Source organism: Tinamus guttatus, unplaced genomic scaffold, assembly GCF_059628265.1.
Source record: "Tinamus guttatus ecotype Peru unplaced genomic scaffold, ASM5962826v1 Tinamus_guttatus_pri_ptg000150l, whole genome shotgun sequence".
NCBI classification, from domain to species: Eukaryota; Metazoa; Chordata; class Aves; order Tinamiformes; family Tinamidae; genus Tinamus; species Tinamus guttatus.
Window position 1 is genome coordinate 11,057,743 of NW_028288684.1, and position 16,475 is coordinate 11,074,217.

A 16,475-nucleotide genomic window follows, 5' to 3' on the forward strand; every position below is an offset into this window, starting at 1 on the left:
GCCGCCCACGGAGGCGGCGCTGCGGCCGCCTCAGCCACGCAGCAGGCGCGGTACATCCACCATAGCATGTAGGACAGCACACGATAGAATATAGCAGGGCCCGATTACATCTACAGGCAAACCAGGAGAATCACAGAGCTCGGCCTTATGCACGCCACAAAGTCACCATCCCCTTGGTTCAGACTCGCTCACCGTCGTCTTTGCTCAGCGGCCTCGGGCAGCAGAAACAACAGACACGACCAGGCCTTGCCTCACACCCCTGGCCACGCTAGTCACAAAATAAATCGAATTTAAAAGGCCTTGGGAGGCTGGCGAGTCTTGCAGTTGGTTTGTAAGCAACCCATTTCCCACAGCAGCTGTGCCCGCTCCGCTGTGTTGAAATATATGTGCTTATTCTTTTTGATAGCTTCCAGGACAGCTTCATGTCAGCACACAGCCACCACAGCCACTTAGTGCTTTAGTGTATGGGAACATTTGTAACTCATTACTAGATAAAAAAAAAAATCCAATGACTAATATAGTTCCAGTTAATGCAACTACAGCACCACAGGACATTGTCAAGAATGTAGCTAGGCTACAGTATTCAATTTTAGAGATTTTAATAATATAAATTGCCAGTTAAATATGTGCTGTCAACAATTTATTGTAATCTCCACTGCCAGCTATTTTTATTTTAACTTAAGACAATGACTTGACTGCAATATAAGAGAAGGTCTAAATACCACATATTATATTAAAAAAAAAAAAAACAGTAGAAGAGCTTCAGCAAGTCTAACATACAAAAAAAAAAACACAGAGCTGCCATCTCAATTATGCAGTTCCCAATGTGAAATTCAGGTTCCACCACTGAAAAATTGTTTCATTAGGCATTAGGTCCCTTGCTTTAAATGCTTTAGTCTCACTTTGACAGATTATTCTACAGGTTTATCAGTCTCACTTTCATTCCTACAGTGCGCAATTAAGGGGAGCCCCAATGAGCATATTTCAGAGCAGTTTACTTCATGATGGAGCAAGACCATTAGATGATATGCCCTCTTTCCCCTTCCAAAACTCGTGTGCACACTTCTCAGTGTCCACAACACATCAAAAAGGCTACAGATCTTCCAAATCTTTATTCACGCTCTTTCACTGTGATCATCACAGCAGCCAGTACTAAGATAACAGGCAATGTAGCATCCTGCCTGGAGGATACTGGATTTTATTCTTTAGGTTAACTATATTCTGAAAACAAGTAGGATAATTTCCCAATTTAGATTAAGCATCTACCAAACCTTGCCCAGATTGAATAGCATTAATATCAGAACTCTCAGCCTTAGCCAGACCTGAAGGTTATATAAAGATCTGGATCTTTATATATAATTGCTGTGGATCCAGATCTTTATAAAGACTGCAGAGCAAAGGATTTATTGTCTTTACATTTCACTGGCAAGGTCTTTAAAAAAAGACTCTGCACACAGAAAAATCACTAAACACAAACAACAGACTCCTCTGAAGGAAAAGGAGAGCAAGGAAGGAGGAAGATAATGCTTATAAAGAAGGAAATTAATGACTGAGACATGTCTGGATAACAGGATATGGGCACATCCAAAACACAAGCTATTTATGCATGCACAGAAAGACAGACCTCCCAACATCTATCCTACTTGTCACTGCAATCATGACTGCAAGAAAACCCTCCCTATCTATGTTCCTTTTCATGGTACACAACTTACAAGTTATGCTTGGAAAAACAGTCGGGATACAGGGGAGAGGCATGTGGCTCTGCTTCAGGATTATCTTCTGCTGTCCTCTAGCGGCACTGCCACTTGTTTCACCAAACTGCAGATGAAATCTTTTCAACTGCAGCCTTCACGGGCTAGAGACCAGCAGGCATCAATAGAATTAAAAGTCAGACCAAGTTTTGCAGATGATCTCCAGCAGTATCTCTTATTTACTAGAATGTTTAAACTAAAACTCATAGGAAAAGCTCCGTAATCTAATATCTTGAATTACAATATTTGCTAGGAGACTGTATGATAAGAATATAGTCAAAATATTTAAGGACATGGCTACAGCATTGTTAATATTTTAGAAATTATGTTACTATGCTAGCTGGGCTTTAAATTAAGTTTTCAAAATGACAGTGGAAGAAATAGTTTTCACGGTTTTTCCAATCCCTGTAAGAGTAGCATATCTTCCAAATTAAAAAAAATAAAATTACACAGGTTATGCCAACTCTACTACAAAGTAAAAGCATCATTAATCAAATTTTCTTGATTTTCTTTCCACAAGACAAGAATGCAGAGGTTGAAATTTCTGTTCCACAGTAGGATGAAGTGCAAGTGAAACCCTGCATGGGGAGCACACTGGTCTTCACCATTTAAATCAATCAGCATCTTGCACTTCTGCTACGGCTCTGCAAAAGTGCAGTGGAGTTGTGGTACAGAACACTTCAAACATTCTTCAGCCTCTGTCCCAAACTAATACTTTGACTTTCATATTTATTTTTATGCCACAAAATAATTTGATTTCAAAAGCAAACAGTATTGAGCAACCCAGTTTTAATTACAGTTTAGCACAGTCTCCTAATTAGCCGAGATATTTAATTTAGCTTTCATTCCATGCAATTATACACTCTCACAACCCATGAAACTTCATAATTATCCCTAACCTCATTAATGACGACGATTAAACTGCAGTTAATTTTTATTAAGTTTATAGGGAAAACATGAGTTGCTCTCATACTAACTGCTGCCACTGAAAACAAATGAAGTTTCCCACCCAACATTAGCTTATTTACTTACTGCACAGCATTTACACTATGTGACACTATTAAGCATTTTCCTTATTTTCAATAGTTTCTTTCATACCCTTAACTGTAGGGCTGGAAACAGCTTTGTTTAGTGACCTTCAGGACAAAGCAACTCTGAGCCTCTCTCCCAGACAACAGCCCAGGCAGAGCAGAACCTTCCCTGATCTCTCTCAGGTGAGGAGGCAGAAACCCCCTGCAAAGCTTTGCCTACAGGAGGAATTGGCAATTTCCATGAGCTCTGGCTACTGAAAAGCTCACAAAACAAGAGATCTACATGAAGCTAGGGGCAGACATCTGTATTTGCAAAATATATTTAATACAGTTGTATTTAAGAGGCCTCCAAAGACAGACCCACATCCTTGCAAGGTTGGCATCCTAGTCAGACTGGCATTTTAATAAAATCGCTGTTGAAAAGGGGGCGTTATTTGTCTCTTTTGAGCTCCTTCCCATCTCTAAAGCTGCTGCTTACAATCATCATTCTCAGTACCTAGTAAGTGTAGGGAAAAGATCTAAGGATGCTAAATCTGGACAGGTCCTTAGGGTTACAGCTAGACGGTAGGTAGGAAAAATTTGGACACAGGAAAAAATGGAGCAGATGTGTCACTGAATACAAGAAGTATATGCCCAAAAACTTGACATCCTGAAAAGGGACTCAAAGTACACGTGTTCCTACTACTGTGCAACCAAAACTTACTGCTGCCTGATCCAAATAAATATATCTCAAACTCCTACAGTAGGAATTACTGACACACTGCTCTAAAAGACTGTTCTGTCATTGTATTTGACTTCAAATTATACTGCAACGCCGATGGGAAAACCCTACTGCAAACACACTAAATTACGTACAAGAGTTAATGCTAGGTCTTGCATTTCATTCTTTGACATTTAATCTACCAAATTATCCACCTCAATAACTCCTGCTTCTTTTAAAAACCAACTTCAGAGATCAAGGACCAGGTTTTCAACAGCGTATCTAAGTAACTCCCATCTTTTACAAAGCCTGGGCCACAGACACATTAACTAAAGCTCTGCCTAAGAACATAATACCACAAAAGACTAAGAAAAATAAAAATTTAAACAGTCATTAACCCTGTTTGATTTCTTACTGTTTAAAGTAAAAGAAAGAAGAACTATTACGATTCTTTTGATGAATTCTCAATGACACTGAAATAAATTGAATCCGAAATGTCAAAGGTTTAATTTACCAATAAATGGCAGTGTCCACATAAGCTTTTCCAAACACAAATGTGGATCCACGCAGCTTTTATGGTAACCCTGTCAAGTACAAAAGACTCTGACTATTCAGATTAAACTAAACATTATTGGTCCTCTATGCTATATGAAGTCTCACGCTGACAAAAAGAAATGATTAATTTAAACCATTTCTTTTAAATAACCAAATGCTCTTATGGTGTTATTAGCCTTCTTTCTTTCCAACTCACATTTTGTTTTTTGGTTTGTTTGTTTTTTCAAGTTAGCAGTAACCAGTTAGCAGTGCTTGCAATTACCTATCTTAAAAAATCAAAATATAAACCAGAAGTGAATGTGAACCTGGCTGTTCTTCCCACTCTGTGGATGTAGGTGTTTGCATCTTCCGGACAATCAAACTGAATGACCCAGTTCACTGCTGGAAAATCTGTGCAAAGAGGAGATAGGAAAAAAAGTGTTCAATTTTAAGCTCTCTGGACTGAAATCCTCCTACTCAAGTTAATAACTACTTTGAGCATTGCTTGCTGTAAGACCTATCATGTAGATACCAATTTATAGACTGCCTGCATGCAGACTCTGAATTAAAAATAAAATTAATTGCAAGTATTAGCACATTATAAACAACCAACCTCTTCATTAAAGGAAGTTAAAATTATGGTGTCTTCATTTCCTAAGTTATGACAGTGCAATGAGTGGAACATAATTTCACACTTGACAAGAAAAGACAGGTGCTTTGTGTTATACATACAATAATAATATCAAAAAAATCCCACAACATTTAATAATTAAATAACAGAATTTGACCTATTTTTCCCTAGACTTTCATTATCCTACATAATTGGTAATGAAGTGAGCTGTGGCCAGACACCAGTGCTATAGCTAGCTATGCAAAGAAACATCACAGTCCCTCACAACAAGAGGGAGAGGAAGTCAGTAGGCTGGACCAACAACTCCATATTCCAAGTGAACTACAGCTTTAATGGGCAGTTTCCAGCTCCTGCATTTCATCCAGCTTGCACTGAGCCAGGGTGACTTCCTGAGCACGGCCGCAGTAACGCGGCGCTCCGCAATTACACCCACTCTGTCAGCCCAAGCCCACGTGAATTCCTCCCTCCACAGCAGCACTTCAGCCATGAAGAAGACACAATAAACATCTTCCATGTCTGCTCACTTCCATTTTGGAGCAATTTCCACCTCCTGTAACGTCCTAACAAAGCCTTCCCTTTTGGGCAATGAAAGTTGCTACTCCAAAGAAACACAACTCCTGAATAAGCATCGTAAGGAACAAATATTTGCGAAAGTTATAACTAAGAGGAAATTATAGTGCAGCCATTTACAAGCTCTGGAAAGAGAAGAGAAACTTGGGCCAACACAGCTCCTATGGAATATTATTGCTTTTGCCCCTTAATGTTCCATAATCCCACATGCATTCGACAGAGACAGAAGTTTCTCTTAGATTATTTAGAGACTTTTAAAAAAAGGACAGTTTTCACTGTCTGCTTTAGTAAAATGGCATTACAAGTGTAGTGACAGTTTAGGTCATTCAGGGACAGAAAGGGAAGCTGTACCTCTCTTCAGTAAAGCCATGCCAGGAGTGTGTGGGAAGCACACTGCTCCTTTTTGAGATACCAAAACAAGCTTTTAAACAGAGCTGTAGCAAACTGCAATTTGATTTGTAAGAATGAGCCTGGCCTTAAGAACATTCTGGTACTGATGAAGTCTCCACAGGCTTGCCTCCTCGCCTGGTGAATATTCTGTTGCTTTAACGGGCACCTACCGAGGCCGCGAGCTGCGATATCTGTAGCAAAAAGAACCGCTGCCTTTTTCCGAAGGAAACAGTTGTAGACTTCCATCCTCTTCATCTGGTGCTGCTTGCCATGGAGCGCCAGAACAGGCACGCCAGGCTGGAGCTTGCAGAACGCTCGGAACAGATACTGCACCTGTTACACAGCAAACCACAAGAAAACAAATGTAACACGACACAGTAGCGATCACATTCAGCAAACAACTACAGCCTCGGCAAATAAAGCAAAATACACTGTTCTCCACATCAGAGACACACAACTCACCATCACACAGGCAGCTCCTCCAACAGGAGGAGGACATGGCCAAGGCCAGGATACCTTTCTCACTCCAAAAAGGGAGAGGGCTCCCTAGCTCAGCTGTGCACAAGAGCCCAAACATGAACAGTCCCTCAGAAGTGCTGCTTTTAGACAACTCTGGCGGGCTGCAATTCCTTCGCTTGCTCTCCAGGCAGTCTGCATCATCCTGACTCACTGCTTCAAGCAGCAAGACTTTGTCTTAGAAAGATGATCTGCTTAGTATCACCCATCACACTGTGGTGCAGTACCAAGGTGCGACATTATTTCGTAGCAGGGGCAGGCTAACAATTAAGATAATAGTTACAGAGATGGTGTGTGCTGCATGCACAGCTATAGCTCAGAGGAAACTTCTGTAAAAATAAGTCTACAGCCACACGGTACTCAGTAGCCAACAGCAAAACAATAGATATACTGTAATCCCTTGCATAAGGACAAGAACCAAAATGAATATTTAGCATACAATTATCTGTTGAATGTGTATAGTAAAAATACCCAATGCAGGCGGTAGTCTGAGAAAGAAATATCAAACAATGTTTACAAAAAATTGAAAGAAATACTCCCAGGATAGTTATACAAGCAGCCACTTGAAGGATTACATCCTACACGACTGTAAGGAAAATCTTTCCACACGCTATTTCATAATTATCATTTATTTATAGCAAGCTTTCAAAGCTCTTAAAAAGGGCAGATATCTCTTAAATACTCCGTAACTCCACTATGAAATGCTCCACCGGACCAAACTGGCTGGCTCCGAGCTGCCCGACCTTCGCTTTCCCGCCCAGCACCAGAGCACCCAGACCAGCAGGCAGATCCCCGTAGGAACCTCGCTGTGCCGGGCCGGGGTCCCCGCGTCCCTGCCCGCCAGGCTGGCCCAGCCGCCCTGCGTGACACGGCACAGGGCTGGGCAACGTCCGGGCCTGGCTCCTCCTTGCTCTCATACCTCTTTACAGCTCGCAAAAAACACAATACTCTTCTTTTTCAGGTGACTTCTCAGGAAAGAGTATAACATGTTTATTTTTTGTTGAAGCTCACAAACGATGTAGTTCTGGTCCAAAGTTGCTGGGGTACTAGAAGAGAAACCCAAAAGCCCATTTATATTTCATGGTTTTCATAACATTAAGAGGAGAATAAAGAAAAGAGATTATACAGGCATAGAATATCTGAAAAACTACTGACATTTCTCTCAAGTCAAGAGTGTTAAATACCCAGAAAAAAATAAATAAAAAATAAAAGAGGTTGGGAAGTTCTGACAACAAGTCTCAGCAGCTCCACTGGAGAGCTACTCTTGAAAGACCTACCAGTTTGCTTACTAAAATCCTGTGGTGAGCAAAAGAGGAAGACAAAAAAAAATAATTTTTGGCTTTTCTCCTCAACACCCAGGCAAACGCCTTCCATGTCTAAGCAGTGACATTCAAATTGCCTTGACTTAAATGCAATCTCGTCTATTAGTCCTATTAAAGCATCATCGGTGCTCAAGGCAATGTCAAAGCACAGACTAATCATGCACAAAAAAGGCATTGAGGTATTTTTACTGATCACACACTGACATGAAAAGTGACTTTGTGAAGCTCCAAATTGTCATTTTAACTCACCTTTCAGTTCTCTACTAAGTAAGAAAAGAATATTCTCTGACATATTTGCCCTTGAAATATTTAAATGCTCTTCTCTCACAGTCCCTCTACTCTACCTCAGAGTGAGCAAGAGCATTTTAATTATTTTATTGAAGATGTCACATGAGAGAAAGAAATTCACGACACTGCTCTAAGTTTTATTCCACTAGTCACTTTAAATTATGCCACAGTACCTTTCACCCTCTGAATCTTTCACGGGCAACTATTTCCTTAAGCTAACACCATACTATGTACAAAGGCAGTAATTCTAGAACAAATTGGTATTTTACTTTTCTGATTTGGTTTATTAATTGGTACTTTTGAAATACCTGGGGAGGTGCAATGTGCTTTAAAACATACTTTGCACCTGTTTCAGAAAACTTGCATTTTTGTATAGTTAGTCCTCAAACAGAAGACTAAATCAGGCTTCTATATCATCCTCAGCTTAGACAAAAAAAAATATTATTCACACAATCTTTTCCAGTAATTGTATTTGAGATCTCTTATTTATTATTAGCACTATTAGTACTATTAATGCTGTTTTCAGGATAATGAAAAGACATTATGGAGTCAAACAGTTAGAGTCTGTGTAAAGACTTAAGCTCTACAGTTCATTTTGCTGATTATTTCCTGTTTGCTCTTGGTTGGGCTATTCTACTACTGCTCCTCACCTTCCTCCACCTGCATCTTAAGTATGGAAACACATGTGTATGTCATAGAGAGAAAAACTGAACCATACATGTCCATGAGCTATATGTTACTCTGAGACTAGAGCCCACAAACAGCAACATTTTAACATTTTAAAAATGTAATTTTGAGAGAAAAAATAAATGCGGTAACACTGTGCACCTTTTTGCATTTGTTAATTTTTTTAAGCTGGGTAGAGCACATACTGCCAGGCAGGAACACAACCAAACTACTTCACATGCACAGGGCTGGAGTCCTGAACATGCACAGTGAATCCTCAGACTAACTGCACATGGACAAGTATCATTTAGTTTCCTAGGGACACCCAACACTGACCACACAAACAGGAGGGTCTTTCTGCACATTCCCAACAGGGTAACATTTCCTTGGAAAACCAGATTCAGAGACACACAAGAACTGTATTTGTGCAACAAAGACAGAATGGTGGTATCGCCTGCACAGTGAACACAAAGACAGGAAAGGAAAGAAAGCCAAAGAACAAAAACCTAACAACCAAGAAATGGTTGCTACTACAGTCAGAAGACTGGTCTGTCCAGAATTTAACCCACCTTTGGAACTACCCTGAGGAAAAAAAATGGCAGTCAGAGCAGTTCCTGGGAAGCCACAAGGAAGGTGCAGGCTCAGCTTCCCCGCAATGAAATCAGTCACAACTAGTAACCTCTTCTCTGAAAATTCCCTACTTCCAGAGAGGCACGCGACAGGACCAGGGATTGAAGGAGGGAGAAAGATGCACGAGTCCCGAAGCAGTTAAGCAGGATCATCATCTGTTTAAACCCCACAACTAGAAAAATTACCCTGACATACCTGAATTTGGCTTTCTCATGAACCCAAACATATTCTGGATCCTTCAAACTCAGCCGTGCAAGATCCTTCACCGATTTTGTCTGCGTTGCTGAAAAAAGCAACGTCTGGCGCTTCTTGGGGAGATTCTCTATGATCGCGTTCATGGTATCCGCAAACCCCATGTCCAGAATTCTGTCAGCTTCATCAAGAACTGAATTGGGAAAACAGATTTGAGAGAAAACGATCTTGCTTTAGTTTATAAAATTCAAACTTTAGATCTGTATAGTATAAAAATCAATGCCTACTTAAACTGGTAGACTTAATTGCTGTATATTGTAGAATTTTCTTTAGCTGCTCATGTACTCCATAAAATATGATTATAAAATGCAAGAGAGAAGTCAGAGCAATTCCCATAACATTACGCACCCTCAGCTCCTCGTGCTGAGGCATAGGAATGTCCACATTTCAAGCAACCCATTCACCAATTCACAGACAAACTGCAAATTATAAACTCCCTGTCCAGTTACGGGAACAAAACCATGGAACGTAACACAGTGCAGTAATGTTCATGACCAAGCAAAACTGACTCGCCTGTAACCAAGCTAAATTTATCATTTACATGGAAGGAATACACAGATCAGCAGAGAGACAAAACTTTAAGGAAAGGGTCTGTATTTAATGCAAGTCTTGTCTAACTGCAATGAACTGTACTGAGTGTAACAATTCTAATTTCACATTTTATCAGCTTCATTAGCTTCTTAATTGCTTTTAAGTTCCTCAAGCTATACTAAAGATTATGCACAGTTCTTAAAGGCAAACAAACCTTTTCATTAAGCTGATATTTGTATTCAGGTTGGTAGGATGAAAGAAAGACGCCAAGAAAAAGACAGAAACAGCTACCTTGGTCAAAATGCAAAGAAATCTTTTCTAGAATAACACTCCAAATGCACACACTGTAGTGAATGCTCCCTATCATTAATTATCATATCTAGTAAAACAAGAGAGCTACAGACAGAAAGGAAAGGTCAGCATTAGCCAGCACATATCTAAAGGATTATAATGGGATGTTGCATTTGGTTTTGGGTCCCTTAGTAACTCACCTACTTGTTCTTATCATCCTAGGAAAAACCTGCTCAGAAGTTCCTTAGAGAGAAAGGCACCCAGAAAAGGAGTTGTGTCATTTTCTATTTTAATTTCTCCATGCCTAAACTTAAATGCTATTTTAGCTACATGCCATGACTTTGTAGCCAAGGAAATGCTCCACACAGGAATAGTTTAAAACTATTACAAAATATTTTTGAGTACTTTAAAACTCACTCAACATTTGCAGATCTGATGCATAAAAATACGAAGTCTCATCCATGTGCTGCAGAAGCCGTCCTGGAGTGCAAATGAGCATATTGATGTTGTGGATTCTCTCAGACTCTTCTTTCAGATCCTGAAAATGAATTAAAACAGTTTAGTTCTAATTATCAGAAAATGAATAAGTCAGGAAGAGATTCCCATTAACTATTCCTTTCCCCCACTTTTCCATCTTAGGGCTTCCTCCAAGACTAGGATTTATTTTTTCATTTAGACAAACTGAAAGAGGACAAACCTTCCCTCCAATTATAAGGCCAGCTGAGAAGTCATGATTTTTTCCCACTTTCCGCAGAACCTTAAAGGTCTGATAGGCCAGTTCCCGGGTAGGCGATATGATCAAAACTCCCAGTCCATCTGCTGAAGTCCACTGATTGCGATACAACAGTTCCAAGGCCTGAAAAAAATTACCATATTGTCATCGTAAAACCCCAGAAGGAAAACATGAAACAAAAAAGAAGTCATACAAAGATAAAGGGAAGTTAGTGCAAATAATGATTTAAGCAGGCATTTCATACAGTTTGATCACATATCAGTTCTAGCTGATGGTGATAATGCTTGCTGAGGCAACATGCCCCAGCACGAATCTAATGCCAGAGAGCAATGGGTTGGGAATTGCAGAAATCTCACTACACAGTTAAACCTACCCTGGCAAATTCTGGAAATCTATTCTGAATCACTTGCATGAGAATAAAAATCAGATGCAGAAATGCAGGAGAAGTTTCCCTGTTTATAAGGTTTTGAGGGAATCAGAAAGAGAAAGAACTAGAAAAAAAGCCAAACAATTCAGTCTTAATAATTCTGGTTCAGATATAGAGCAGTTCCATATATATATATATATACACTTGTGCTATATACAGTTCATTCCACCTAAAGGTATTGTACAGTTTCACCCAGGATTATTTCTTCCCCTATAAATTCATACTACTGAAATACAGGCTAAGTTAGCTAATCTTAACATAAGGACTTCATTGATTTGGTTATATATATATATAACCCTGATTATAATATTTTGAAATACCAGAGCTGTCATATAAAATTTTTCTTCACTCTTCACCAGTCCAACTCCTTCCCATTATCCTCCTTCCCCAAACACTGTTTTAAAACTACTTTTTTAGGACAAAAATATCTACTCCTAAACTAATTCAGCAGCCTCACTTGCGAACTCTGCTTCTCAAGTTCACACAATTATTTTTGAAGCCACCTACACTTTTTCCTATTCTTCACTAATAAAGAAAGTGAACATACAGCACAAATCTTCTCAATTGCAGAGCATATTCAAAACACCTACTACTGTTCTCAGAGCCAGTGACAGAAGAGACTCAATCTATGCTAGTAAAACACAAATAATGTTTACACAAAAAACTTCCATAATCCAAACTACATCTCTTTTCCCTTTATCCACTCATCAATAGGTTTCTCAATAATTGGTATGCCCTCTTTAAAAAACCTTTTCAATCATACTCTGAATGCAATTTATTCAAGAATAAGAGTATGATGTTTTGAGTGAAACTTTCAAATACATTACCCATGGCAGGAGTTTTCATCCTGTTTTTCTGGATCTAGAAATGATTTCTAGGGAGACTATTTAAAAAATAAATAAATAAAAACACACCCCTCATCTTGCCCTGACCACAAACAAGAAGAGAAATTCTACAGTCACTGATCTAAAAAAACCTGTGGAACTATAGCTATTTCACCCATTTCATACACTCAGTTTTCATATTTTAACAGAATCAGACCACGTTAGCAGAGCTGCACAAGGAAGACAGATTCCTGAGAGAAAAACAAAGCATTTTGTGAATTGCACAGAATCTATTAATGCGGGGATCAAAATGAAATTTCAAAATCCCTGAACATTTCTTGCGATGGAAGTTTACTTCATCCAAAGCCTCAGGCAGCTTTCTTAAATGATGCTTCCTTGGAACACAAACATCAGTTAAATTACAGCTTTTCTCCCAGAATCCAGTAACCTTTAACACCCCCGACTTCTGCAGTAACTTGGCCTTAGTGAGGATGGGGTTTGTAAGATACTCACCGGGACGATAAAAGCCAAGGTTTTGCCTGATCCGGTCTTGGCAGCTCCGAGCACATCTCTGCCTTGTAAAGCCAGACCTATGGTCTGCCTCTGGATCTCAGTCACCACGCGATACTGAGCTGCCTGCAATCCTAGTGTCATGGATGCGGAGAGAGAAGCGGGAAGGGTGGAAAACTTCATTTATCCTGCCCAGTGCTATTTTTTTTCCATTTTTTTCCATTTTCCAATTTTGTATATGGTAAAATTCTTTTTAAAGAGTTTTAAGCAAAATTTTCTTTATTTGCAAATGAAATATATATTCATTTCTACTTAAATTTTCAAACAAAATTTTCACACTCACCTTTTAGGGTTTTCTTTGACAGTGGAAAATCTGAAAATCTTTGAATTTCATTCACATTTATCTGAAACAAAATAAGTTTAATCTTATTATTTTAATCTTAATCTTTTTTAATTTAAATAAGAGTGCTAAACTCTAAGCATAGGGAAATTAAATACCATTTTTAAGTTGCTGTTTAACATAAGGGTTTGGTAGTTCAGCAAGACCTGCCCATGTCAGCAGGTCACACAACTAGTACTACTTTGACCCAAGCCAAAGGGCTCTTCTGGCTCTCTGTTTGGAAAGTCATAAGATGCAGTTAGGCTGGCCAGGAGCGCAAACTGATGTCTAGATCACGTTGGGATCCCGGGAGAAGTGGGGCTGGGAGGGAGCTCGGGAGTCCAGCCCATCCTCCTGCTCTGAGTGTGACCCAGATGCTCAGGGCTTCATCCAGTCGGGTCCCAAAACCCTCTGAGGACAGAGAGTGCCCAGGGCCACCAGGGCCCACTGTCCCCACGGGGCAAAGCTGCTCCTGGCAGCCGCCCTGAACCTGCCCTGGTTCAACTCGTGCCCGTTGCCCCCGGTCCTCCTGCCACGCAGTGCTGCGAGGAGCCCGGCCACAGGCGCTGCTGCCAGGTGTCCCCAAAGCCACCTCTGCTCCTCCAGCCGCCCCCCACAGGACAAGTGCTCGAGGCCCAGCCTCAAGGGCCCTTCACAGATGTCTTTGTTTCAGAAGCAGAGGGGGAAGAAGGGGGAAAAAATACACAGTTTAGAAAGATTCTCTGCTACATAAGCAAGCCCCAATATGTCTACCGTGCTGCACACTGCAAGCCCCAGACATAACCTATTAAATTTCATGCTAAGTATTTTATAAACAGTATCTAAAAATCAGAACCTCTACAGCCTTCTCCAAAACAGTCCCAACAGAGACTATAGTAAAATATTTACTTCAAAGTACTAGCCAATAAATTCATATCTCTGTGTGGCTGCAAGAAGTGCCAAGTTTCCGATTCGCACGTGCTAAGCACAACTTCTGTTCCCTGCAGAAGCCCGGGTCCCCCAAGACACTCACGCACGTCCTCAGCAGCAGCTATGCCTGGAGCAGTAATCGCTGCAGACACAGGCACCCTGTGAGGATGAGGAGGGCGAAGGCAGGCGGAGGAGCCCGCTAACGCCATCGGCGTGGGCCAAGGCGGAGCCCCCGGCATCAGCAGTAGCAACATGGGGACAACCTACCAGAAGAGCCCACGTGAGCTGCACAGGGCTGGTTGATGCTCTAAAGGACTGTGAGAACATGCAGGGCTGACCGTGGGGTGCAGGGCGCAAGGAGCAAAGGGAGGGACCAAGGCGGATGGGGAAGAAGCAAGTGTAAGAAAATAAAGGGAAAAGGGGATAAAAGGGCCAGTCTTGGGTGACTGCTGGTTGGTGACAGCAGGCTGGTCTGGGGGAGCCCTGCACTCAATCACCACAGCCGAACCGATATTCTTTTAAATCCTGTTTCTAACTATTTTCTGTGCGGGGCAGAAGCACCAGCTATGTCGCACCAGACTCTCCAGCGAGCAGGAGGAGCCGGCCCGGGGGGAACCGGGCGGCAAGGCCGGCTGCACGGAGCAGCTCGGGGGCTGGAAGGGGTGTTTTCTGGGCGAGCACCCACCGGGCACCAACCTCGAGGAGCTGGAGAGGAGGAGGAGCTGCCCACCACACCAGCAGCCTTGGGGCACTCGCTGCCCACCAGGACACTGCACTTACTGGAAAACAGGGCAGTTCAGAGCCCTAACACACTTGCTAACTGACGTCTCCACTGAGGTGCGCCTGCAGGGCAGGCTTTGGGCACAGAACCCCACACCCCCCACAGTGTGGGGGCCCACAAGCTCAGCCCACAAGCTACCCGAGCTATCCACAAAGATGCTGAGATGTCAAGGAAACAGCATGTCTAGAGGGGAAAACCTGTTTTACTAACAACAGGAAAGAATGTAAGCAACCTATTATGCGCAACTAAGGGAATACAATTTAATAAGTTTGGGATACACAAAATAGATGATGGCAGCAATGCAAAGTGTTCTAGGTAATTAAGGTTGCTTAAGTGCTTCAGTGGACAGATCTTTTTTTAACTCTCTGTCACCCAATAAAACTGATGTGCTAATCACATAGCAGCAAATACTGTTCTGCTCTTCTCCCTTCACCTCCTTTAAATGAAGTTAAAAGCCAGACACACGTAAGTCAAGCACCTCCTCCAGCCGAGGACGGGAGGATCCCGCTCCTGCCTCTCCAAACGCCCCAAACCGCATCCGAGTATCTCCCCGGCGGGAACACGATCCTCAGACCCTCCCACTCCGGCCGTTCCCAGAGCATCGCCCGCTGGGCGCCCTCGCGCCGCTACCTCTCCATAGCGCTGCACCAGCCGCCCGATGCCCTCGCGCTCCACGAGCCACTCGGGCCGCTGCCGCTCCTTGCGGCGCTGCCGCAGCAGCCGCTGGCGCCGCGTGTGCCTCTTCTTCCAGCGCTCGAAGTCGCGCACCGGGTCCACATCGGCCGCTGCCACCGGCCGCCCCGCGCCGGCGCCGCCATCACCCGCACGGCCCATGCTGCGCGCCCGCCCGCGTGCGCCGTGGCGTCATCCGCACGCGCCGGGGGCGGGGCCTCGCCGCGGGGGCGGGGCCGTCGCGCCAGGGGAGGGGGCTCGGGGCTGAGGGAGGGTCCTCGGTGCAAGGGGCGTGGCCTCATAGCGGGGGCGTGGTCTAATGCCGGGGGCGGGGTCTCGTCGCAGGGGGCGGAGCCGCTGCTGAGGGCTGGCGCAGGAGGCGGCGGGAAAAGGGGGCTCGGGCAGCGGGATCGGGTGCGAATGGGGGCAGTGGAAACTGTGGGTTAAAAAAATAAGAAATAAAGTAAAATAAATTAAATTAAATAATTAAAAATAAGAAATGAATATGTCCTTTGTTGCTGTCCCGACCATTGTCACCTGCAAAGCAGCGGCGTGGGTGAGTGGTGTCTCCTGTGACTGTTAGTGCTTTATTTGCCGATTTTCCAGGCTACATAAATCAGGAGACATTCAGCACACATATGGTGGGACATGTGTTGAAGGTGCCTTAAGCTCCACTTGGCATGTGTTTCGACCCTCATCTTTCATAACAGGCTTGTAGCTAATGGTGTTGCCTTGCAGTCTTGCAACAGGGCCAAGATTTGGGGGGATATCTGGGGAAAACGCAAAGCAAGGCTGGTGCTTTCAAAGTCACAGACCTCTACACCACAGACTACCACAGACCTGTTTTGAGCTGTGGCCACCCAGGAGAAACAACCTTAGTGCTTAAAGGTGATCCGCAACAAGGTGCCAAATGAGATTCTTAATTAAGGTTATAAGTCTCTTCTTCAAAACTAGGGGTTAAGAAGGCTCTGGAAAGTGGGGAAGGAGAGGGGACTTACGCTCTGCTGTCCTCTCCGTTACCAGAATTTTGACTAAACAGATAACACTGAAAAATCTATGTGGTGTGCAGTAACTAAGGGCTTTTTCACATGTTTGGGAAATGTTCAGGACAACAGCAAACAACTTACAAAATCTCAA

The 16,475-nt window shown here is 42.6% G+C and overlaps 1 protein-coding gene across 1 annotated transcript in view; it reads right to left on the reverse strand.

Moving 5' to 3' along the window:
- Window positions 1-15,500, reverse strand: part of DDX10 (DEAD-box helicase 10) — a 146,811-nt gene extending 131,311 nt beyond the window's left edge. The window contains exons 1-9 of the mRNA XM_088522229.1: window positions 15,297-15,500; window positions 12,941-13,001; window positions 12,601-12,731; window positions 10,801-10,959; window positions 10,521-10,641; window positions 9,225-9,414; window positions 7,043-7,169; window positions 5,778-5,940; window positions 4,343-4,427 (exon numbers count right to left, since the gene is read on the reverse strand). Coding sequence (XP_088378355.1) covers window positions 4,343-4,427; window positions 5,778-5,940; window positions 7,043-7,169; window positions 9,225-9,414; window positions 10,521-10,641; window positions 10,801-10,959; window positions 12,601-12,731; window positions 12,941-13,001; window positions 15,297-15,500 — 1,241 coding nt within the window. The remainder of the gene's footprint in view (window positions 1-4,342; window positions 4,428-5,777; window positions 5,941-7,042; window positions 7,170-9,224; window positions 9,415-10,520; window positions 10,642-10,800; window positions 10,960-12,600; window positions 12,732-12,940; window positions 13,002-15,296) is intronic.
- Between the last annotated feature and the right edge of the window lie 975 nt (window positions 15,501-16,475).